Here is a 25,707-nt window from a genome sequence, read left to right as displayed (position 1 = left end):
TCTGAATTTCTTCTTTGGAGAAGTGTCTGTTCAGCTCCCCTGTGCATTTTTTGTTGTTGTTGTTATCATTAATCTACAGTTACATGAAGAACATTATGTTTAGTAGGCTCCCCCCTTCACCAAGTCCCCCCCACAAACCCTTGTACAGTCACTGTCCATCAGTGCCTTTGCCCATTTTTTAATTGGATTATTTGCCTTTTGTTTGTTGAGGTGCGTGAGCTTTTTATATATTTTGGATGTCAACCCTTTATCAGATGTATCATTTATGAATATCTTCTTCCATACTGTAGGATGCCTTTTTGTTCTGTTGTTGATGTCCTTTGGTATACAGAAGCGTTTCAGCTTGATATAGTCCCCGTTGTTCATTTTTGCTTTTATTTCCCTTGCTTGGGGAGATATGTTCATGAAGAAGTCGCTCATGTTTATGTCTAAGAGAATTCTGCCTATGGTTTTTTCTAAGAGTTTTATGGTTTCATGACTTTCTTTCAGGTCTTTGATCCATTTCGAATTTACTTTTGTGTATGGGGATAGACAATGATCCAGTTTCATTCTCTTACATGTAGGTGTCCAGTTTTGCCAACACCAGCTGTTGAAGGGGCTGTCATTTCCGCATTGTATATCCATGGCTCCTTTATCATATATTAATCAACCATATATTTTTGGGTTAATATCTGGACTCTGTGTTCTGTTCCACTGGTCTATTGGTTTGTTCTTGTGCCAGTACCAAATTGTCTTGATTACTGTGGCTTTGTAGGAAAGCTTGAAGTTGGAGAGCGAGGTCCCCACTGCTTTATTCTTCCTTCTCAGGATTGCTTTGGCTATTTGGGGTCTTTTTCGGTTTGATATGAATTTTAGAACTATTTGTTTCAGTTCGTTGAAGAATGCTGTAGGTATTTTGATAGGGCTTGCATTGAATCTGTAGATTGTTTTAGGCAGGATGGCCATTTTGACAATATTAATTCTTCCTACCCAAGAGCATGGGATGAATTTCCATTTGTTAGTGTCTTTTAAATTTCTCTTATGAGTGTCTTACAGTTTTCAGGGTATGTGTGTTTTAAATACATTTTAATAGAGATGTGAAGGTGAATGCTGTTTGTATCAATGCTCAAGAAGACAGGGAGACAAGGGCTGTTCCTGATATCATTTTTTTCATATCAAGGCATACTACAAGGAAGAAACTTTGACCTCAGCATAGGTGAAATGGATGAAATGTATACACCGGGTTGGATCCTAGAAGATTTACTTCTTTTGTGTCTAAGAAGATAACACAATCATACACTGTATTCTTTTTTTTTTTGAGAGGGCGTCTCTCATATTTATTGATTAAATGGTTGTTAATAACAATAAAATTCTGTATAGGGGACTCAATGCACAATCATTAATCAATCCCAAGCCTAATTCTCAACGATCTACAATCTTCTGAAGCATAACGAACAAGTTCTTACATGGTGATCAAGTTCTTACATAGCGAATAAGTTCTTACATGGTGAACAGTGCAAGGGCAGTTATATCACAGAAACTTTCGGTTTTGATCATGCATCATGAACTATAAACAATCAGGTCAGATATGATTCATTTGATTTTTATACTTGATTTATTTCATACACTGTATTCTTATAGTGTAAAAACAATGAGAGGTCTTTTAGTTACCTTCATCTAATACAGAACTTGTTTGAATAAGAACTGTGAGTATGGTGTTAATCACTGAAAGAAAAAGATTCTTTACATCACTGCTCAATTCTTTATACCCAGTGAAGTGTGTCCTATACACAGGAATGTGTCCCTCAGCTGCTTTGAAAACCAGGAAGTTTGGGTGAAGTGGGTGAAGGAGAAGATGTATGGAGTCGGAATGCATGGTTGAAGCCAGGAAACCTTAGATCTAGGGAGTGTTGAGTGGGTTGAGGTGGGCGGGGCAGACAGGCAAGGAAATCTAATTCACATGATGTTGTTAAGGGACCTCTTATCATTGTATGATGAGGCAAGTACTTGCTACTGGTGCTGATTATAGGTAGTAAAAAAAATTTCCCGATATTTGTCAGCAGTAGAATCAGTCAGTAGCTATACTAAAGAGGAAAATTAAAGTATAAAAATAATAGACATTATTTTTCAACAAACTAGAGCAAGTCATTGTAAAATTCATATGGAACCACAAAGACCCAAAATAGACAAAGCAATCCTGAGAAGGAAGAATGAAGCTGGGGGTATTATGCTCCCCGACTTCAAGCTCTACTACAAAGTCACAGTAATGAAGACAATTTGGTACTGGCATAAGAACAGACCCACAGACCAATGGAACAGACTAGAGAGCCCTGATATAAACAGAAGCATATATGATCAATTAATATACGATAAAGGAGCCATGGATATACAAAGGGGAAATGACAGCCTCTTCAACAACTGATGTTGGCAAAACTGGACAGCTACATGTAAGAGAATGAAACTGGATTATTGTCTAACCCCATACACAAAAGTAAACTCAAAATAGATCAAAGACCTGCATGTAAGTCATGAAACCATAAAACTCTTAGAAGAAAACATAGGCAAAAATCTCTTGAATATAAACATGAGCAACTTTTTCCTGAATGCATCTCCTCGGGAAGGAAAATAAAATAAAAAATGAACAAATGGGACTATATCATGCTAAAAAGCTTTTGTACAGCAAAGGACACCATCAGCAGAACAAAAAGGCACCCTGCACTGGGGGAGAATATATTTGTAAATGACATATCCGGCAAGGAGGTAACATCCAAAACATATGAATAACTCACACGCTTCAACACTCCAAAAGCAAATAACACTATTAAAAAATGGGTGGAGGATATGAACAGACACTTCTCCAAAGAAGAAATTCAGATGGCCAGCAGGCACATGAAAAGATGCTCCACATCGCTAATTATCATAGAAATGCAAAGTAAAACCACAATGAGATATCACCTCACACCAGTTAGAATTGCCAACATAGAAAATACTGGGAACAGCAAATGTTGGCGAGGATGTGAAGAAAGAGGAACCCCCCTACCCTGCTGGTGGGAATGTAAACTAGTTCAGCCATTGTGGAAAGCAGTATGGAGGTTCCTCAAAAAACTCAAAATAGAAATACCATTTGACCCAGGAATTCCACTTCTAGGAATTTGCCCTAAGAATGCAGGATCGCAGTTTGGAAAAGACCTATGCACCCCAATGTTTATTGCAGCACTATTTACAATCGGCAAGAAATGGAAGCAACCTAAGTATCCAGCAGTAGATGAATGGATAATGAAGATGTGGTACATATACACAATGGAATATTACTCAGCCATAAGAAGAAAAGAAATCCTACCATTTGCAACAACATGGATGGAGCTGGAGGGTATTATGCTCAGTGAAATAAGCCAGGTGGAGAAAGACAAGTACCAAATGATTTCAATCATCTGTGGAACATAAACAAAGCAAAACCTGAAGGAACAAAACAGCAGCAGACTCACAGAACCCAAGAATGGACTAACAGATACCCAAGGGAAAGGGACTGGGGAGGGCAGGTGGAAAGGGAGGGAGAAGGGGAAGGTGGGGCATTACGATTAGCACACATAATGTAGTAGGGGGCCACAGTGAAGGCCGTGTATAACAGAGAAGACAAGTAGTGTCTCTATGGCATCTTACTACTCTGATGGGCCATGACTGTAATGGGGTATGTGGTGCGAACTTGATAATGGGGAGAGTCTAGTAACCACAATGTTGCCCATGTGATTGTATATTGATAGCAATATATATAATATATATATATAATATATATTATATATTATATTATTATATATAATATTATATATTATATAAATATATATATAATATATTTATATATATAATATATATATATATCTAAAAACACACAGAAAAATAGGCATTAATAATTTAGGTAAAAAGTATGTAGTTTGCACAGAGAAGACAAGTAGTGATTCTACAGCATCTTAGTACGCTGATGGACAGTGATTGCAATGGGGTATGTTGGGGGGAGCTTGGTGATGGGGGGAGTCTAGTAAACATAATGTTCCTTATGTAATTGTAGATTGATGATACCAAAAAAAAGAAACGTATGTAGTTTGTCCCTTATTGCCACAAAAATAGGGATTAGATGTATTATAAAATACTGGGTTGATGTTTTTATTTAAGTATAACGATGATCATTTTATATATACACTCAGTTTTATAATGCATTAGTGATATTTAGCTTAGATGTTAGCTCATCATTTAAAAAATTAGAGCATTGTTGGGGAGAGGTCAGTGTATTTAAGTCTCTGACTTACAGAAGGGTTATGTTCTCAAAATTTATTTCTAAATTTGAAATTTGGTGTGTGTGGTCCAGTAGATATAGTGTTGTAAATGTTGAATAACTTCCCAAGTTAGCCAATAAAAGCCATAGTGCATTAACCATATATAAAATATAAGTTTACCAGACAGAGTTCTGAATCTTGGTGGTTAGGGAACCATTGGAAGGAGGAGGGGAGATGAAGGAGAGTAAGAAAAAAGTTTTTTCTTTCGCATTCCTTGGAGTAGGATCATCTAGATCACTGAGATCAGTGTATCTCAACAATGACTTCCGTGGTTGTGGTTGAAGGGTATGACCAGCATTTAATGAGCTGGCTGGAGATGCTGATGCCATGCAGTATGGAGACTAATCTCATACAAAGAAGCATTCTCCTTTGTCACTTTTGCATGTTTGTTAGATGTTTATGTAGGTGAATTACCTGTTTAGATTATATAAGCCTCAAATCTAACTCTGTTTTACATATAAACACAAATATTGCACAGCTTTAAACTACAGTGAATGTTCCAGGACTTCAGCTACCATGGGGGAAGACTGTTTTGAACTGTTTGTTACCATTTTAGAAAATATTGTCACTCTTGGTGTTGCCACTAGTGGAATTGAGTCTGTTAGGTCTGTTAGGGTTGAGAACTGCTGACTTAGACTAAATTCTGAAACACCTAAAAATTTGCTCTTGATACTTTCTCTCTCCCCTTTGTTTCTTTCCCACCTCCCAGCGTTTTTCTTTTCATGCACCCCACTGTTTCAATTTTACCCTCAGCCCTCTACTACCATACCCCTCCTCACCAGGACTGCCTGCTCTGCTCCCCTCACTTTCTTACCCAAATTCCAAATTCTGTATTATATATGGTTTCAGCTAAGGCAAGGAGAAAAGTAGGGAACATATTTTGAAGCGGGAATGCTCCTCTAGCTACACCAACCCTACCTAATTCCTATTGGGCCAGCCTCCCTTAAGTTACTCTACTTTCATAGCTTTGGAAGTTCATCATTTGTTTGTGGTTTTACAAAAATCCCTTTCTGTTGCAGTGGCAGAGGGGATGGACCAGGGGTCAGAGCAGGTGTTTGTGGTATGTATGAGTCACTTGAAAGTTCATCTATATGTAGAACATCCAGATAAGGATGGGCTAAGTTGATTCAAGTTGACTACTTCCAGTCCTCTGGTCTCGTGTTTTCCCAGGCAGAGCTGAAAACATGTCAGGGAGGAAGATAATTCCTCTACTCCTCGAGGTTCTTCTAGCTTTCTAAGAATCAAATTGACATAAGAGAGATTATCAGGCAAAAAAAACCAGTTTAATTACATACATAAGGGGAAGCCATAGACATAGGTTCTGAAGAAAGTCAGGAAGAATGAGGTTTACAGATCATCCTGACTAAGGATAAGAGTGTAGGGGTCTGAGACTACAAAGAAAAAGGGAAGTAATTTACAGAAATATGAAAAGAGTAAATGTTTGATAAAAAGAATACTTGATGGACCACACAGAAAAATGGAGCACAGAAATTTTAACAGACTTAGCCACATCCCTCCCTGTCTACCACACCTAGTTTACATTACAATGTAGCTTCTATGGTGATAGCTGAAAGGAAAGGAGCGACACATAGCAGCAATTCACCGGAGAGTTCCGCTTTATTAGGGAAAGGTGCTGGGTTATATAGGAGGGGGCATGAATTGATTGAGGTGTCACTTCTACGGGGCTGGTGGCTGTTGGCTAGGTGCTGGGATTGGGAGGGGGGCGAGAGGTGATTGGGCTTCAGGTGGCGCCGGCGGGAACTGAGGACCCCCGAAGAGAAGCCGGAAGTTTGCCATCTTACTGGTGGGGACCCTTCAATAGCTCTCCTCCTGGAGTTGTTCCTTTGTCAGAATTCTTTTCATGCAGTTATAGGGGAGGTCAAAGTATCTGAGTCTTTTGGACCTTGATAGTTTTCAGCTCAAAATAATCTGCATATCACAATGGCACATCCTGGGGCAGCCTGCCCTGGGTCCTTACACATGCATTTCCATTTTCTAAAAGAAGTCTGTTTTTCTTTTTTTTTCTCTTTCCTTTCTCTCTCTCCTTCCCTCTTTCTCTCTCTTTGAAATCTGTTTTTTAATGTGTGAAAGAAGGAACTGTAGTTTAGGAACACATTTCATTTATGAAAATGTCTTAACAGCACTTTGTATGAAGTTAAGAGGCCTGGCAGTATATTGTAGGATATCCTTTTGCTGAACCTCAGCAGAGCCCTCATTGTATCCCTTCCTTTCAGGTGGAGTTTGCTGTGGCTCCTTTGTCCTCTAAGCCCACAAGAGAGGCCCCTGTGCCTCTTTGAGGAAGGTTTATGCAAGAAAGTTGGAGATTCAGCTGCAACTGGTGTCTTAGACATTCCCAGATGAGGAGTCTAGCCTTCCCCTCAGCTGGCCCCAGGCCCTGGACTGCCTTTGAGAACTGTTTCTGGGACCATTTATTTGTTCTTTCAGGAAACTTTTATTGACCACCTACATTGTATGCTAAGTACCAGGAACTCAAGGGCAAAGAAGACAAGGTTCTTCAGGGACACAACAGCCTACAGAGAAAAAAAATGACCTGTGAACAAGAAGCCCAGTAAGGCATTAAGAAGTATCCTGAGCTTTGGGGCATAGTCAGGGGCAGTAAGGTAATGCCAGGTAGAAGGAGCTGCTTAAGTAGTTGTACTGAGTTGGGCGGCATTAGGGTTAAATTAGACTGCATATGGTTCTGTATCACTGGAAGGTAGAGTTTGAAGGTGGAACAAAGCTAGAGAAAGTACTGGAAAGATAGGTGAAAGCTAGATCATAGAGGCCTGTGTACTCTGCCCAGGCATCTGGATCTGGATAGGGCTCAGCTTGTTTTCTGATGCCTTTGACCTGGGCCTGCAACAAAGGCACTTCTCCAAACCTCTACACCTGTTGACTTCATTAAAAATCAGAGAAATGATTTAGTATTATTAAGACTGCAAATTCTTGAGCCAGATTGCTTGTTTTTGAACAGTGGCTTGCTAGCTCTGTGACCTTGGGCAAGTTATTTAACCTTTCTGTGCTTCTGATACCTCATCTATAAAGTGGAGATAGTTTTCCTTTGAGCCAATGATCATGGGGTCTTTGAGAGAAATAAAAATATTTAACAAAGTGCTTAGGACAGTACCTGGGTTAAAGTAAGCAATTATTAAATGTTAGCTATTATTAAAAAATAATAATCTTTGTTCTCAGAGAAATATCCTTTTTCATTTTTCCTGATACCACTGTTTTTCATTACAAAAGCTTCTAGACAGAGCTTTTAGAATATACCTATTTCTCTCTTTCCCCTGTCACTCCTTTTCAAAAACCTTACAATTTCTAATTATCTCTAATGGGGAAGGGTGTGCCTTCTACCTCAGCTTCACAGAGAAATTTATTTCTGTGTTTACAAATGATGCTCTTAAACCTGGTTTAACATGTCTTGTTAACCAGGCATATAGTTGGTTTGCATTGTGCAAAGCAATCGAACAAGTGAGAAAAGCCTATAAGGCTTTTAATGAAATTAATGTAAAAAAGAAATCAGGGACTTTATTAAATATAGTATCCCATATAGAGGTGTCATTTTAGATAACTCTCCAATTACTAAAAAGCATTTAAAAATCTCACAGTATAAAATGCCCAAGATATATTAGTTATTAAAAGTAAAAGCAAGTTTTAGAAGAGTATGTACAGAAAATTCTATTTTATATATGTCTATCTAGACATATAATTATTTCTGTGTAGTGGAAGCTATAATTTTCTCCTTTTACCTTTTTATGTTGTTTTAATTTTTTATGATAAGCACTATATCAGCAGACCAAGAGATGACTTATCTATCACCATCTATCATGCTGTTCTGAGAGGGCACATCTGTGCATATCTGGTAATATGTATTTTTGGTAACACATTTATTTGCTTTGTATTATTATTAATAAATTTTAATTAAGCATTCTTATCATTACCCTTGTTCTGGACACAGATCTAAATGACACAGTTTTAGCTCTTGAGGAGCTCATAGTCCTCAGGGATAGAGACCTTTGTTTTTCTTTTAAATTCTTCTTTGTATCCTCCACAGTTACTTTATATGGTTTGAATCTATTAACTTAGTCAGTTAAATGTGCTATCTTAGGTATTTGTTCATTGAATGATCTTTGCAAAGGTTTGACATGTTTTAAAATGGACTCAGCTTATGATTGCACAATTCTTTGAATATACTTTGAAAAATGGTTGAATTTACATTTTAAATGGATGTTTGTATGATATGTGAATTATATTTCAATAGTGCTGTTTAAAAAAGAGTGAAGGGGAAGGCAGTATAGCATGGAGAAAACAAGTAATGACTCTATAGCATCTTACTACGCTGATAGTGATTACAATGGGATGTATGGGGGGGACTTGATAATATGGGTGAATGTTGAAACAACAATGTTGCTCATGTGAAACCTTCATAAGATGGTATATCAATGATACCTTAATAAAAAGAAAAAAAAAGTGAAAGAGAATGACTAAAAAATTTCAAGTTTGGTAAAAAATGGATTTATAGAATTCAAGTAGCTCAGTGAACTCTAAGCATGGTAGATAAAAAGAAAACCAGCCCAGGCCCCTCACAATCATACTGCTGAAAACTAAAGAGAAAGAGAAAAACTTGAAAGTAGAGAAAAATGACTCATCACAGAAAGGAGAACAGTAATATAAATTAATTGCTGACTTCTCATCAGTAAAAACAGGCAAGAGACAATAGGATGATATCTTTAAAATGCTGAAAGAAAGAAACTCTCAAACTAGAATTCCATATGTAGCTAAAATGTACTTTAAAAATTGAATAAAATAAAGGCATTTTAGACAAATGAAGACTGAGATAATTCAAGCTATACTATAAGAGACAGTGAAGGATGTTCTTCAGATTGAAGGGAAATGACACCAGATGAAAACTTGGATCTATAGGAAAGAATGAAGAACACTGGAAATGTAAATATCAAAAACTATGTATTTTTTCTTCTCTTAGTTTCTTTAAACAAAAAAATCGTTTAACACTATTTTTGGGTGTCTGTAGCATATGCACAACATTACCCCCTTTGCCCTGGTTCCATTTTCCATGGTTTTAGTTACTTGTGGTCAACCAGTCTGGAAACAGATGATCCTCCTCCTGACAGATCAATAGTAACATAATGTTATGTCACAATGCTACATCATTCACCTTACTTCAGCTCATCATGTAGGCATTTTATCTCCCATCATCACCGGAAGGGTGAGTACAGTAATATTACAATAAGATATTTTGAGGGAGACCACATCCACATAACTTTTATTACAGCATATTGTTATAATTGTCACATTTTATTATTATTGTTGTTAATCTCTTACTGTGCCTAATTTATAAATTAAACATCATAGGTATGTATGTATAGGAAAAAGCATAGGATATATAGGGTTTGGTACTACCCACAGTTTCAGGCATTCAAACCAGGGTAGGTTTCTAGGGCTCTTGGGATATATCTTCTGTGCATCGAGTGGGGCTACTGTTGATGTAATATGTGACAACAATAGCCCTAAAGATGAAGGGCAGTAAATAACTATATCATTGCAAGTTTTTTAGATTTTTATTTGAGATGGTACAATATTAACTCTAAGTAGATTATGGTAAAATAACATTATATCCTTAAGAGTAATCATACATGGAGCAAAGAGGTATAGCTGAAAAGCCCATAAAACAATTACAATAAAGTACTAAAAATACTAGATTAGCCTAAAGACAGGAAAGGAGGAATAGACGAGCAAAAATCATGGAACAAATCAAATGGTAAACCAAAATTCAACTAGTATCAGTAACTACATTAAATGTGAATGGATTAAATATTCCAATTTAAAGTCAGATTGTCAGTCTGGATAAAAAAGGGACAGACACAAACAGATTGAAAGTGAGAGAATGGAAAATGTACAGTATGTGAATACTAAGCACAAAGCTGGAATGGCTATATTATCATCAAACAAAATAGACTTTGAGACAAAGATTACCACTAGAGATAAAAAGAAACATTTCAAATAGAAGGATCAATTCATCAGAAAGACAAAACAATCATAAATGTATATGAAAGTAATGAAAGAGTTTCAGTATATATGAAACCAAACCAGACAGAATTAAAAGGAATAAGGGCAAATCCACAATCATAGTGGTACTTTTGTAATACCCCTCCCTCAGTAGTTGATAAAACAACTTAAAAAATACCAAGATAGAAGATAGGAATAACATTATGCATTGCCTTGCCTAATTGACATTTACAAAACACTACACAGAATGCACATTGTTTTCAAGTGCACAGGGAAGCTCACCAAGGTAGACCATATGTTAAAATATGTTTTAATAAATTTCATACTGAAAACTTTACATAGCGTATTCCCTAACCACAATGTAATTAAGTTAGAAATCAATAACAAGATAGCTAAAAAAGCCCTGCAAGTTTGTTTAAAATACATTTCTTAATTACTCATGGTCAAATAAGACATCATAGAAAAATTAAGAAATTAAAATACTTCTAGCTAGTTGACAATGAAAATTCAACATACCAAACCTTGTTGTATATAGCAAATAAAGTGAATGTAGGGAAATGTATAGCTTTAAGTGCTTATATTAGGAAAATAGTTTAAAAATCAGTGATTGAAGTTTTCAACTTAAAAAGCTAGAACATGAATAAAATAAACCAAATAAGTAGAAGAAAGGAAAACTAAAGATAAGAGTAGAAATAAGTGAAATTCAAGGCAGGACAAACAATAGAACTAATAAGGCCAAAAACTTAAAGTCAATAAAATTAACCTATAGCAAGACTGATCCAGAAAAAAAAGAATAATACTATCAAGGATGAAAGAGGGGGCTATAGATAGATTTTACAAATGTTAGAAAAATATTAAGGAATATTATGAATATCTTTTGTCAATAAACTGGGCACCTTAGATGAAATTCACAAAATTACTTGAAAAACATAACTTACGAGAGCTGACAAAATGAAATAAAGTATCTGAGTAGCCTTACATCTATTAAAAAATTGCATTTGTTATCAAAACCTTTTTCACAAAGAAAACTTAAGGCTGAGATAGTTTTATTGGTGATTTCTATTGAACATTTAAGGAAGAAAGAATTCCTATTTAGCAACAAGTTATTTTAGTAAATACAAAAGGGAAACACTTCCCAACTTGTAATAAGTCTATCATAACCCTGGTAACAAAAACCTGATAAAGATGTTGCAGACAACATGGATGTCTTTGTAGGAAATCTTATAATTTCTTTAAAAAAAGTTATTAGGACTAATAAGTGAGTTTAGCAAGGTTGTAGGATGTAAGATGAATTTATAAATATCAACTGCCACAGAGATTGGAAATGAAGTAAAACTGTGTTCACATAATATAATTGTTTACATAGCAAATCCTAAGGAACCTATAAAACAACCACAGGTGTTATTAACTGGATTTAGTAAGGTTGCAGGATATAAAATCAATATTAAAGTATCACTTTTATTTGTCTTCTAGCAGCAAACAACTAGAAAAAATTTTTAAAGGTATCCTTTACAGTAGTGTGAAAGCATAAAATACATAAATAAATTGAAGAAAAGACATATACTGAAAATTATAAAACATTGTTGGGAGAAAGTAAAGAAGATCTAAATAAATGTGCCATTATCTTGAATGTATACCATGTCCAAAGATAGGCTGACTCATTTTTGTTAGTATGTCAGATCTCCCCAAATTAAGCTACAGAGTCCAATGCATTCCCAATGAGGATTTCAGCAGGTGCATTTTTTTAAATGGAAATTGTCAGGTTAATTAAAAAATTTATATGAAAGTGAAAAGGACCTAGAATGATCAAAGTATTGGGAAAAAGAGATTTGTACTACCTACTTTCAAGACTTGAAGCTACAGTAATAAAGGTAGTGTGGTATTGGTATAAGAATAAATATAGTGGGACAAATAGAAAGTTCAGAAATAGCCACGATATATAAATTGCACCTCAACACAAAATTCAGAAACCAATACGCAACAAACAAAATCTAGAAAGTGAATTTTCTTCTAAAAACACATGTGTTCACGCAGAAGTTTCTAGAGTAAAGCCTATTAGGGTAGACCTCTAAGATTGAATGGCATATTCCAGCAGGTTATCCCAGAATGGAATAATGTTAGCTACTTTAGTGATGAGATGTTTGTTTAGTTTGTTTAGAAGTCCTGCATCTAAATCAACTGCTTTGGTATTGTGTTATATCTTTGCTCATAGATAAGCTTGTGGTGTGGCTGAGCAGTGAAAATACTTCGATGTGGATTTGTGCAGGAAGATTAGAAATAAAGGCCTTGGCTGTGATTACGTTAGTGGAAAAAATAGTGAAGGCAGCAGAGTATATTTGTGGACATTCTTACTTCTCCTTTGAGGGTTCAGTTTCTATGGGACCTGAAGCAGACTGTATTTTTTGACCCTATTATTAACAATAAAGGTAACTGAATTACAAGGTGCATGGTAGTGGGATAGTTGAATGAATGCTTGATTTAGTCCCATTTCTGCCATTTCCTTAGTCCTAGGTTTACCTCTGGTTAGCTGTGACTTGGAAAAGTTATTTAACTTTCTGGCTATTTGCAAATTATAGATTTGGACTAAGTGATTATTTAAGATCCTTTCTAGCTCTGAAATTATGTGCATCTGCAAGTCTGAGAATTCTCACTTCCTACCGCTGTGGTACATTTTCACAAAGATGTCTCAGAGAGAGCTTTTCTCTGTTCTCTTTGGCAGATTGCAGTTCTCTGGCAGAAATGAAACCTGATCAAAATCTGTTTTTCCAACGTGATTTCATCTTTGCTTCTCTGCTCTGTAACAGTAACAGATGGCCAGCAAATGTTTTCCCACATAGTTGAAGCAGAATCAGTAGCAGGCTTCTATTAGCCTTTTCAGCAACCCTGGTTATCATCCTCAGTTAAGAACACAAATGCTGAATAAAGTTTGTGCCAGGACCACGGGCTGGTTTCATATGAGAGCTCAGATCAATGGTTTCCTTGGTGGAGCAAACCTCCACAGATCTCCCCCACAATGACTAGCCCATGGATCACCTTTTTACCTATTCTTTGTTATTACTATAAAATGCAGACAAAATCAGTTGAGGAATTCTTACTGCCTTTTTGAGAAGCTAACAAGGCGATATCCATTTGTTGTGGAATTCTAAAAGTTGAATCCTTTTTCACTGAGAAATGCAAAAAGCAAATACATGTTGTATAATTCCTGTTAGGGGTGAACAGCCCATGGTGGCCCAGCAAACCTGCACACGCTATAGAGAGATTCTCTACTGCAATTGTCAAAATTATATAAATAAATGAAGTTTATCCTCTCACTTGCTTATTGTTCCATGACCTCCTTATAGGTGCGAATGATAACTTCTCATGCCGGGACTCATCCCCTTTGGGGTAGGAAGCCAGGCTCTTCTGGGCCTTGTGCTTTCCTGGTTGTGTCTGTGTGCATGCTGTCAGCAGAGGCTGTGTGTTAGCACGCCAGTGGGTAGTCTTCACCAACGCTAGTCGCCAGACTTGGTGGCTGGTATTCACAAACTTGCAGTCTTCTCCAAGATTATCAGAAATAGAAGTCCACCTGGTTACTCCCAGGGTAAAGTGGGGCACAGGGTTCTTTCCTCCACAGAACTGCCCTGAAGGAGTCACGGTTACCATTTGCCAGATGACATGGCTACAAAGTTCCTAGAACTCTGCTGGTCACCACCTGTGGCCTGTTGTTTTCAATTGGTTGGTGTTGCTTTTACAAGCTCGGTTTTGAGTATCAGTGATAATTTTGTTCGCTGTCCTCTGTTGTTCTCATGTTAGCTCTAGAGAGACAAGGGTTGAAAATCTGTTCCTGGAGCCAAAGTGGGGATGTAATGGGATGGCTTTCTGGGGAAAGTTAATTCATTTTTAATCTTGTTCAGATTTCAATCTCTAGATATCTGGGTTGAATGGTAGAAATAGGCATACTGGGAATGCAGGATGATATATTGAAATAGATACAGGTTGTCCCTTGAAGACAGCCTGTCCTAGTCTAATAGCAATCTAAACCTCCTAAACCTTTTTTTAAAAAGATAATTTAAGCCTTTTCTAAAAGGAGAGAACAGCAGAATCCAGAAATAATAATGATTATTTATTATTGAGTACTTAATAAATGCCAGTTATTTCTTTGAATTCCAGCAGCCCTGCAAAGTTAGTTGAACAGTTTGCTTAAAGTCACAGCATTAGTAAGGGAGAGAGCCAGGTTTTGAGCCCAAGTCTAAGTAAAGCCTGTGCTCTTAACCACCAAGTCATTAATAAGAATAGAAATTGAAAACTTCTTTGTGCTTGAAGAATGGATTTCTGCATCTTTTCCATTTGCGGCCTCTCATTATCCCTTCCTTGAATCATCTTAGCTGGTTAACTGAAATCTCAAGTTAAACCATTCACAAAATTTAGAGTAGAAGAATCACCTTGAGTTTGTTAAACATGCAGATTCCTTACTCTCTTCCCCATTGTGATTCAGCATAGTTGGGGTGTGGCCCAATATCTGCACATCAAAATAAACATACCAAGGTGATTCCACCATAATTTGAGACACATTGTCCTAAATACTGGTAAGGTTAGGATGTAACACAATCCCATACTTGTTTTTTTCAAGTCTTGAGAAATGACATTTTTTTAAAATGGAGCTGTAAAATAGTTAAATTTTTTAGAACACACGTAGAAATTAAATATATGGTGCCTATTTAGTATACTCACTCTGAGAATGTCAGTGATAACAAGTAGTGTAACTTAATCTTGACTGGTTTAAGCTGTGTTCTGTTCAAAGTATGTTCCTCTTTTTTTCCCAAGCAGAACATACTTGAAAAAATCCCTATCACTTTCTTTTCTTAAAAATGGCTTTTTATCATAAGAAAAAGTAGCTTGCCTTAGTGATTCTCAGCCTTTTCTCCCTGCTGCCTCATATTAAAGGAATCCTTATTCTCATCTCTGACAGTGGCTCCCTTGTACCATCATTGTCAGCTGAGGTAGGGAGGTAGGGTCTTACTGAATCTTTGGGGAGGAGAGGAAGAGACATATAATGTCTTCAAAACTTATTTTATGTCTTCAAAAATTCTTTAAGACTAATACTTCTGAAGGATGCCCCGCCCCATTGCTGAGCTAATGTGCCTTCCCTGAATATGTAGGAGAGTAAAGGAAGAGTTGTTAGGAGGAAATTTTAATATTTAAAGACATAGAGGGTTTGAAAAAGAAAGTCTGCTTGTACCTAGTGATTACAGATAATGTTGAGTTCAGCTTTCTGCCTTCCTTTCCTTCCCTTAGGACTGTGTTTCCTCCAAATTCCTCAGGGACACGCACTGTGTCTTCCTTTACTTTCAGTTGTTGTTTTATGTAGTTTAAAATGTTCTTTTTTTCTCTTTCATACTCCAGTCTTGTTTCCTTGTAGGTAGCCATTCCTTGAAGCAAAAGAGGAATTTACTATCTGTGGCAAGTTAGCTTTTGGGGGATAGGAGCCATTACAGAAAGCTCTTGTCTTTTCTGTTCAGAGAATAAAATTGGTACATACTCAATAAATACTGACTTAAAAAATTCCTTTTAATGAATTAAAATCAGTGAAAGTATGTATAAGAGTCTGGGATTTTATTTTACCCAATTTAGAAGCTGATAATTAGCCTGCTACAGTTCATGGATGCTGGTAGAACACACAAGACTCCTGGACCAGACATAAAGGACTTCATTACTCAAGGCCTATTACTCATGGTCCAGCCCATGTTTGCATTAGTTTCTCTTGCCCCCTCACATAGGAGTGACACAAATGGACCCAGATGGAAGCCTGTGTGACATGAGTGGGTCACAGAGTAATGTAATGAACTTAATACCCTTAAGGTTGCATGAATCACACGGTTTATTTTGCAATTTCTTTTCACAACACTCAAAGGGGGGATCAAGTATATCTAAAAATCACACATATCATGGATCAATACATCTCATACCAGTTACAATGGATGGTTCACTTCCGGGCTGTCCGAATCAGCCTCTCATCTGTTCTAAGAAGAAAGTGATGCAGCAGAGACAGTTCCAGTGGAATGACGCATCCATGATGGAGCAGGAACGTGGGCAGATGAGCAGGAGCAAGTGTGAGAGCACATGTCTGTGGTCCAGTGTCAGGGACCTCTGGGACGAGCTTGTCACAGGGCCTCTGTGTCCAGTCCCTCATGTAGTCCAGTCCATCCATTTGGGGGTTGAAGATAAGAGGGGACAGTCCACATGTATTTTCCAGCTCGGTCATTCACTGGCACACCTGACATATGGAGTTATCTGGTTTGCGTGTTCACCGGCACACCTTTTAGGGTGGGGTATGTTTACAGAGGCAGTCAGCAGGAAAGCAGGCAAGCCTGACATAAGCAACTCCATACTGAATGTTAACATCACTGTATGTATGTTAAAGGAATAGAACACTGAGCCTGGGGAATCCATTGCTTTTATAGTAGGTGGTAAGCAGGCCTGTTATTTGTCCCAGAGCGGGACATCACTTCAGCCCTCAAAGCTGCTCTTTGCAAACACAATCCTGAGAAGTGGCCTGAGTAAGGAGTGGTCAGGGTCATGCATTTTTGGCAAACCCAGCAAGACATGTAGGAGTGTGAGAGACCTGTGGAGGCGTAGCTCTCCCAACAGAAAGTACATACATAGGTAATTGATAGAAATCTTAGGTTAATTAGGAAATATTTGCCATACAAAAAGGTATAGAGAGTAACATAATGGCAGCCATACAGTCACCTCCCATCTTGAGAAATAAGCATTAAACAGTTGAAGCATCCTGTGGACTCCCCCTTGTCCCACAGGTAAGCACTTTTCTGAATTTGTTGTTACCATGCCAGTGCATTCCTGTTCCCTTAATATTATACAGTACCGTTTTGCATATTTATAAGCATCTAAAAATTTTTTGCTATTATTTAAAAAATTGTTAAAGAGCCCTTTTACATATTACCAGTTTAGGCACTGTAGAAAAAAGTAAAGATAAAACTTGTACCTCATTATCTTGTGGTCTAAGAAAAACCAAAAACACTAAAAACACAACTTAGTAAAAGGAAAGAATATGTGAAAAACCTATGTGTTGGTAAACTATAAGATCAGCTATTAACATCTACTGTATAAGGGCTAAGTATAGTTATGGATGGAAGGCAAAATACAATTCGTTATTGGGGTAGAAAATGGACTGTGAGAGGTGGCAACAGTGAGAATTTCAGGGATTAAGTTCATTGAGACAATTTGTCATACAGGAGACTGGCCCTAAATTGATCCAGCCAAAAAGATGAGAAGGGATCTGGGAGTAGCTAACCAGCAGAGCAATTAGCTAAAGGTGTGTAGGCCCAGCATTCTGTCAGGTAGCCATTCTGATTAGGAGGATGGCTATGACTAAGCCCCTGACCTCAAAGGGTTTAACATCTAAATATGCAGAGGTTGTTACATATGGGAGAACTAGAGAACAACCTAAGGCCCTCTATGATTATGACCTTAATGTGTGTTACAGATTCCAAAAACGTGAAAGATAAGAGTTTAGTGTGAGTTGTAGCAGTTACGGAAAGAAACCCACTTAAGTCTTGAGTTGGGCCTTACATGCAGATCTTGATGAGGATGCTCCAGCAAAGGGAGTGGTTGGTGAGAGAGATCACTGTACACAGACTGGAGACGGTGATTGTGGACAGTGGGAAGACTGGCCTGTGTAAATTGTTTATGTCCAGTCTTGACCTATAGACTTTCCTGTGGATTTTGCTGATTTCACACTTACAGTTCAGTTCCACAGTTTTCCTGTGTCTTCAGTATTTCCTGCACATTATCAACTGCACCAGTCATGTGATGAGATTCAGTTTTAATCTCTTTGGGAAGACTATAGGTCGTTTTTTCTTAGGGCAGCGGCCTGTCCGAGAAGGAGCCTTGGTTAGTTCCACGCGCTTATAGGGCTAGACTGCTCCAGCTCCTTGGGGCCTCTCTGGGACCATCATGGTGACAAAAGCCCTCCAGTTTCAGCTGCTATTCTCAAATTGGCCCACATTACTTATCATTTAGTACCTGGTTGTCTGGGTTCTTCTGTCCTCTGGTCAGCAGGATGCCTTGTGTCTTCCCCCTGTTGATCTGCACAACTGCTTACAGCAGTTGTATCTTGTGGCTGTTGATGTTTTTCCCCTCTGGCTTGTGTATAGGGATTTATGAGGATGTTTTATCTTCTAGCTGTGTTTTAAGTATTATCCGAGGGATTTTGTGTTGCTATCTAGTTTGTTTCCTGTGGGGATTCTGAACTATTGAGAGGTTGTGCTGCCACAGCTGCAGCCATTTCTTCAGAATCCCTGTCGCAGGTTCTTGAGTGGAAGGAGGACACAAGCTTGAATGACAGGTCTCACCTGACATCCTACATGGTGTAGATAGTGTGGTCATTAGTCAAGATTTGTTCTTGAACTTTCTCTCTTCTCCAGATTCAGAAGTGTTGTTGGTTATAATGCCCACTTAGCAGATTTTCATGAAAATACCCTCTTATCATCATTCTACCCAGGTTCACTAAGAATCTTTCCCCAGACAAAATCAATTTGAGCACCCTGAAAGGGGAGGGTCAGCTGACCAACCTGGAGCTGGATGAAGAAGTTCTACAGAATGTGCTGGAGCTGCCAACCTGGTTAGCCATCACTCGGGTCTACTGCAACCGGGCCTCCATCCGGGTGAGAATGGGGGTCAGAGTGCTGTTCCTGTCCTTGACCAGCAGGCCTGCCTTCTCGATGGGCCACTCCCACAGCCCTAAGTCTTTGCTTTCTTCTTTCAGATCCAGTGGACAAAGCTGAAGACACACCCAATTTGCTTGGTAATGGCCTTTCTTGACTGCAAGTAATCAAATGGGGAAGGCTGGGGTAGGGTTTTAAGAGATCAGAGTGGTGATGGGGAGGAGTCCATATTGGGAGGAGTGGTGGATGCTCTGTCTGGCTTATGAGCTTCTCTGAGACAGAATGACTGTTGTCGGGACTTGTTTTGGAACTGCTGTTGCAGTATAGCAGTTAGTAGTGAACACAGACCCAGGAATTGAGTTTCTTTTTTTTTGTAACAAGTTTTGCTACCTAGGTTCTACCTTTAGCTTTTCTTTGGAATCCTGACAGAAGAACAATTAGAAGTTTAGTTCATTTTGACTTTGGGTGATTATCAGCTGAAAGTCTGTCAGGAACTGATTGATGTGTATTCTTCTCCCAAAGACTGAAATTCCTAGGAATAGTAGTATCTCTAGCTTGAATTTATGTTTCAGTTTTCTGTTGTAAGCTGATCCCACGCTTGTCATAGAGTGCTGCTGCTAATGGAAATGGAAGGGAGAAGATGAGGTCTCTCCTTGCATTTCAGTTTGTTCATTCATTTGACAAACATTTATTGTCTGCCCACTGTAGGCACAGCGCTCAGCAAGCGTGGGGCACAGAGATGAATAAGACTCAGTGTGCTGTGTGGGCTTTTTGTGCTCTCTTTCTGTGGGCTTTTTTAGTTCTCTATGACTTTTATTTCAGTGTCTGGATAAAGTAGAGGTGGAAATGAAGACATGTGAGGAGCCTCGGCCCCCTAATGGACAGTCTCCCATTGCCCTTGCTTCAGGACAGAGGTTAGTTGCTTTGGACCCTGTTATTTCCAACATACTAACTGGTCTAATCACTTTTTAGTGAAAAATAAAAACTTTTTATTATGGAAATATTCAAACCCACTAAAGTAGAGAGAATAGTGTGATGAACCCCCAAGATGTAACTTCGACAATTATCAACATTTTGCCATTCTTTTTTTTACCTTTTTCCTGCCATTTTGTGTGTGTGTGTATGTGCACTGTGGTACTTGGAAACAAATCCCAGACACCATCTGATTCTATGTGTAAATACGTCTTATTATGTGTCTTTAACAGACAAGGACTGTGAAAAAAAGGAAAAAAAACTTTTCATAATCATAATACTATTTTCATAATCAATGGAATTAATAGAAATCCCTTAATATTATCTAATACTTAATTCATATTCAATTTTTCTGAATTGTCTCAAATATTTTTTACAATGTAGTATGGATCCAAAGAACTACACATTTGGGGATATACCTTTTAAAGCTGTAAGTTCTTTATGTATTTTGGATGTTAACCCTTTATCAGATAAATCATTTACGAATATTTCTCCCATATTATAGGATGCATTTTTGTTCTACTGATGGTGTCCTTTGCTGTACAGAAGCTTTTAGTTTGATGTAGTACCAATTGTTCATTTTTTATTTTGTTTCCCTTGCCCAAGGAGATGTGTCCAGGAGAAAATTGTTCATGCTTATTGTATTCAAGAGATTTTTGCCTATCTTTTCTTCTGAAAGTTTTATGGTTTCATGACTTACATTCAAGTTTTTGATTCATTTTGAGTTTACTTTTGTATATGGAGTTAGGCAATAATTCAGTTTCATTCTTTTGCATGTAGCTGTTCAGTTTTGCCAACACCAGTTGTTGAATAGGCTGTTTTTCTCCATTTGTGTATTCATGGCTCCTTTATCATCTGTTAATTGGCCATATATGCTTGGGTTTATATCTGGACTCTAGTCTGTTCCATTGGTCTATGGGTCTATTCTTGTGCCAGTACCAAATTGTTTTGATTACGTAGCTTTGTAGTAGAGCTTGAAGTCAGGGAGCATAATCCCTCCAGCTCTGTTCTTCCTTCTCAGGATTGCTTTGGCTATTTGGGGTCTTTTATGTTTCTATAAGAATTTTAGAACTATTTGTTCTAGTTTGTTGAAGAGTGCTGTTGATATTTTGAAAAGGATTGCATTGAATCTGTAGATTGCTTTAGGCAGGGTGGCCATTTTGACAATATTAATTCTTCCTATCCATGAGCATGGGATGTATTTCCATTTATTGTTGTCTTCTTTAATTTCTCTCATGAGTGTCTTGTAGTTTTCAGAGTATAGGTCTTTCACCTCCTAGGTTAGGTTTATTCCTAGGTATTTTGTTCTTTTTGATGCAATTGTAAATAGAGTTGTTTTCCTGATTTCTCTTTCTACTAGTTCTTTCTTAGTATATGGGAATGCAACAGATTTCTGTATATTAATTTTGTATCTTGTAACTTTGCTGAATTCAGTTATTCTAATAGTTTTTTGGTGGAGTCTTTAGGGTTTCCTATGTATAATATTATGTCATCTGCAGACTGACAGTTTAACTTATTACTTACCAATTTGGATGCCTTTTATTTCTTTGTGTTGTTTTATTGCTGTGGTGAGGGCTTCCAGTACTCTGTTGAATAAAAGTGGTGCAAGTGGGCATCCTTGTCTTGTTCCTGATCTTAGAGGAAAAGCTTTCATCTTTTCACTGTTAAATATGATGTTGACTGTGGGTTTGTTGTATATGGCCTTTATTATGTTGAGGTACTTGCCCTCTATACCCATTTTATTGGAAGTTTTTATCATGAATGGATGTAGAATTTTGTCAAATGCTTTTTCATTATCTATTGAGATGATCATGTGATATTTGTCCTTCTTTTTGTTGATGTGGTGGATGATGTTGATGGATTTTTGAATATTGTACCATCCTTGCATCCCTGGAATAAATCCCACTTGGTCATGATGAGTGATCTTTTTGATGTATTTTTGAATTTGGTTTGCTAATATTTTATTGAGTATTTTTGCATCGATGTTCATCAGGGATATAGGTCTGATTTGTTTGTTCGATGTAAGGTAGGGATCAATATTTTTTTTTCATTATGGATATCCTCAAATTGGCCATGCACCATTATTGAAAAGACCCTCTTTTCCCTACTGCACTGTTAACCTTTGTCGTAAATCAGGTGTCTCTCAGTGTAGTTTTGATTAATGAGTTAGGTTAAACATTTTATTTTTAATATCTGTTTTCATTTATCTTTGAACTGTCCATACTTTGTCCCATTTTTATTGGGGTATTGGTCATTCTCTTCTCAGTTTTTGAAGTTCTTTTAACATTAAAGACATGTAATTATCTTTAATTTGTCATTTCCAGACCTTCTTATCAACTTGTGATGAGAACTGATTTCACTTACATGTCAAAAGTTGTCTATTCCACATGCAGAAGGACTTTAAGATAGCCTTCATTCCTCTCCCTTCCATTTCTGACCTCTCACTGTGGAGTACACTGTGGCTTTGAAGATGTTATAGAAGCCTAGTGTTTCCTTTCAATAACTATGCCTTCCCTCACAGACAATATTCAAATCTTATTCAGGTAGTTCGTAGACTATAAAAATGTCTTTCAATTTATTCTTTCTAACAGGAGGGAGATTGTTTCCAGGTCAACTCTTTTTCTTTTATTCCATTCTTTAAAAAAAAATCCCATAAAAAAGAATACTGCATCATCATAACAAATTTTAGAAATTAAAAAATATAAGAAAGTAGAAATAGGAGGAGAGAAATAAAGAAAAAAAAGTCATCCACACTTCTAGCACCTAAATACAGGCATTGTTCATAGTCTTTTCTGATGTTCTGTACTATAAAGAGTGTGTATAAAATCTCACATGATTCTGAACATTGGTCTGCCTCATTTATTATAGTGAGTATGGCTTTGCTGAGAAGGTGGTGGAGGGGATGTTCATCATTGTTAATTCCATCACCATCAAGATTCACTCCAAGGCCTTCCATGCTTCTTTTGAATTGTGGCAGCTCCAAGGCTATAGTGTCAACCCCACCTGGCAGCAGAGCGACCTCCGCCTTACTCGCATCACTGACCCCCACCGAGGAGAGGTGACAAGCCCTAGCATTGCAACAGAGAATGGGGGATTCAAAGCAGGGCTAATTCTTAAAGGATATTATTCCTGCTTTGGGGATTTCCTCAAATGCTCCCCTGTTCCTGGGAACCCAAGTACCCCTTGTGTTTAGTGTTACTGCTACACCCTTTCCTTAGATATGGATCTCTGATCCACTGCCTTGTATTGTTAGGATCACAACTGAGAATGGTGGGAGTCTCTGCCTTGCCAGTTTTTTCCCCTTGGATTCCCTGCCTCTTGGTTAATTTTATCCACAGAATTAAGGGATTTTACTTTCTCCCTCTCCAGGTTTTAACATTTAAGGAACTCACTTGGCAAACACTTCGAATTGAGGCAGATGCTACAGACAGTGGTGAGCAGGACTCAGTCACCACTCCATTGAGGCTTATTACCAACCAAGGCAGGATCCAAATAGCCCTCAAGAGAAGAGTGAGTATGTTTTCTGTCCTCATGAAAATGTCCATCTTTTATTCTCCTAGATAGCCTAGGAGTTGGTGTTCCCTCTTTTTTTAAATGTTATTGGCCTCTGGAATGATGGTTGAAAGGGGAGGGCCTGCAATTCAGTGTTACACAGTACCATCATCAGTGAAAGAACATCTCCATCTCCCTGTCACCTTCATTCTGGAAATCATAGTTTTTACTCATATACCGAGACACTGACAGACACCTGGCAGTTGACTATTGCTGCTTCTTGTTAATCACAGAAAACTTTAATAGTTTTGTAAGATATTGACTCTCTGAGATGGTTAATACTTTCTTTTCACATACTGGGAATTATAAAGCCATCTCTGAAATTAATTGGGCAATAGTCACTTTGAGGAGTTGGAATGATACCAGATGTTGAACTCCATCTTCTCTGTGGCTCCTTCAGACCAAAGATTGCAATGTGATAGCCTCCAAGCTGATGTTCCTGTTGGATGACCTGCTTTGGGTGCTAACTGACTCGCAGCTCAAGGCTATGATGAAGTATGCAGAGTCACTAAGCGAGGCCATGGAGAAGTCAGCCCAGCAGAGGAAGAGCCTGGCCCCTGAACCTGTACAGGTTAAAGACAAGCTGATACCCTTGGGGGGACTAGAGAGATGGTAGGCAAGACCTAATTTATACCAACACAGATGGAATCTAGGCTTTATTAGGCTTATTTGGGGCATTTGTCGATATACATAGGCTTTGCCTGTGCCTCTGATTTATTAATTTTTTATGTTCATTGGGTGCATCCAGTGTGCTAGGTAGAGTGCTAGCCACTGGACAGGAAAAAATAGAATAAGCCTCTTGTTCCTGTCCTTGGAGTTCTTACTCTTAAATATGGACCTTAAACAAATTATTACAATATGATGTGGTAAGTGCTATAACAGAGGTAAACACTATGTCAAGAGTGCAAAAAAGAGGCATCTAACTACCTGAAAGAGGGCATCTAGGGAAGGCCTGAAGGGTGTGTTATAGCGTTAGTCAGCTAAGTCCTGGGGAGTGAGAGGTTGGAGGAAAATTCAAACTTCAAAACAGTATGGTTGACCCTTGAACTACCCAGGGTTTAAGGGTGCTGACCTCCCCTAACCCCTGCAATTGAAAATCCATTTGTAACTTTTGACTACCCAAAAACTCCCCAAATATCCTATTGTTGACTGGAAGCCTTACAGATAACAAACAGCTAATTAAACATATTTTGCATGTTTTATGTATTATACATTGTATTTTTACAATAAAGTAAGCTGGAGAAAAGAAAATGTTTTATAAATTGTAAATCTCCAAGACCTTTTTCAATATATTTCTTGAAAAAATCCACATATAGGTGGACCCAAGCAGTTCAAACATGTGCTGTTCAATGGTCAACTCTATGGTGACAGTTACCACACTAATTATAATTAGGCTTTTTTGGAGTTTGGGTTATTTAAGTAGGACAGACCTCAGTCATCTACTGGGTGAATGGTTATGCTCTAGAGAGAAAGAGCATCTTGATAAATGTGGCTTTCTTCAGGCTGAACTGAAGCTTAAAAAGAGAGCCTACTAGGAGCCTTTCTGGATGTGTACTTCCTGTTTTTCTCTCTGTCACATGTAGATCACCCCGGCTGCTCCCAGTGCCCAGTCCTGGGCCCAGGCATTTGGTGGCAGCCAGGGCAGCAGCAGCCGCCTCAGCCAGTGCTTTGAGAGATTTGATGTGAAAGAATCCTCCTACCATCTGCTTATCTCCCGCCTGGACCTGCACATTTGTGACGATAGCCAGTCCCGAGAGCCAGGTACCCCGTGAGGCCTGAGCCAGGCTGGGTGGTCTATCTGTGCCTTCAGCTCTGGGCACAGCTTGGGGATGGAAGGTTCTTTTCAAGACACTGTGGAGTACTTTGATTGACTTCCCTTAATCATAGGCATTCCCTGGGCCTCAGCCCTCCTGTTAGTATAAAGCAGTGCTCTCAGCTTTTAGGGTGTGGCAGAGCAACTTTTAACAACTGAATAAAATACAGATGCCAGGACCCTTTCCAGACTCCAAAAATCAAAATCATCAGCGGGGGAGCCCAAGTAATGTATACTTTTTTTTTTCCTCCCTGAAGTCCTTTGAGCAGTGCTAACCAGTAGTAGAAGCTTTTTAGGAAAGTAAATTGAACTACAGGAAACCTCAGCATTTTCAGATTCTTGAGTCAACTTACATAATTGCGTGTAAATGTGC

General features: G+C 38.0%; 1 protein-coding gene across 4 annotated transcripts in view; it reads left to right on the top strand.

The window, feature by feature from the left end:
- The window catches only part of BLTP3A (bridge-like lipid transfer protein family member 3A), a 63,450-nt gene that overhangs the window by 14,457 nt on the left and 23,286 nt on the right, over positions 1-25,707 (top strand). For 3 of the 4 annotated variants that reach the window (XM_037000734.2, XM_037000733.2, XM_037000732.2), the window contains exons 2-8: positions 18,835-18,997; positions 19,099-19,137; positions 19,820-19,911; positions 22,838-23,027; positions 23,339-23,479; positions 23,922-24,092; positions 25,105-25,282. In XM_037000734.2, coding sequence (XP_036856629.2) covers positions 18,835-18,997; positions 19,099-19,137; positions 19,820-19,911; positions 22,838-23,027; positions 23,339-23,479; positions 23,922-24,092; positions 25,105-25,282 — 974 coding nt within the window. Of the gene's footprint in view, positions 1-18,834; positions 18,998-19,098; positions 19,138-19,819; positions 19,912-22,837; positions 23,028-23,338; positions 23,480-23,921; positions 24,093-25,104; positions 25,283-25,707 lie in introns of those variants that run through there. The other variant, XM_037000735.2, reaches the window with a different exon arrangement.

This window comes from Manis javanica, chromosome 16 (assembly GCF_040802235.1).
Source record: "Manis javanica isolate MJ-LG chromosome 16, MJ_LKY, whole genome shotgun sequence".
NCBI classification, from domain to species: Eukaryota; Metazoa; Chordata; class Mammalia; order Pholidota; family Manidae; genus Manis; species Manis javanica.
Note: the sequence above shows the minus strand (reverse complement) of the source record. Positions and strands in the feature narration are given on the sequence as shown.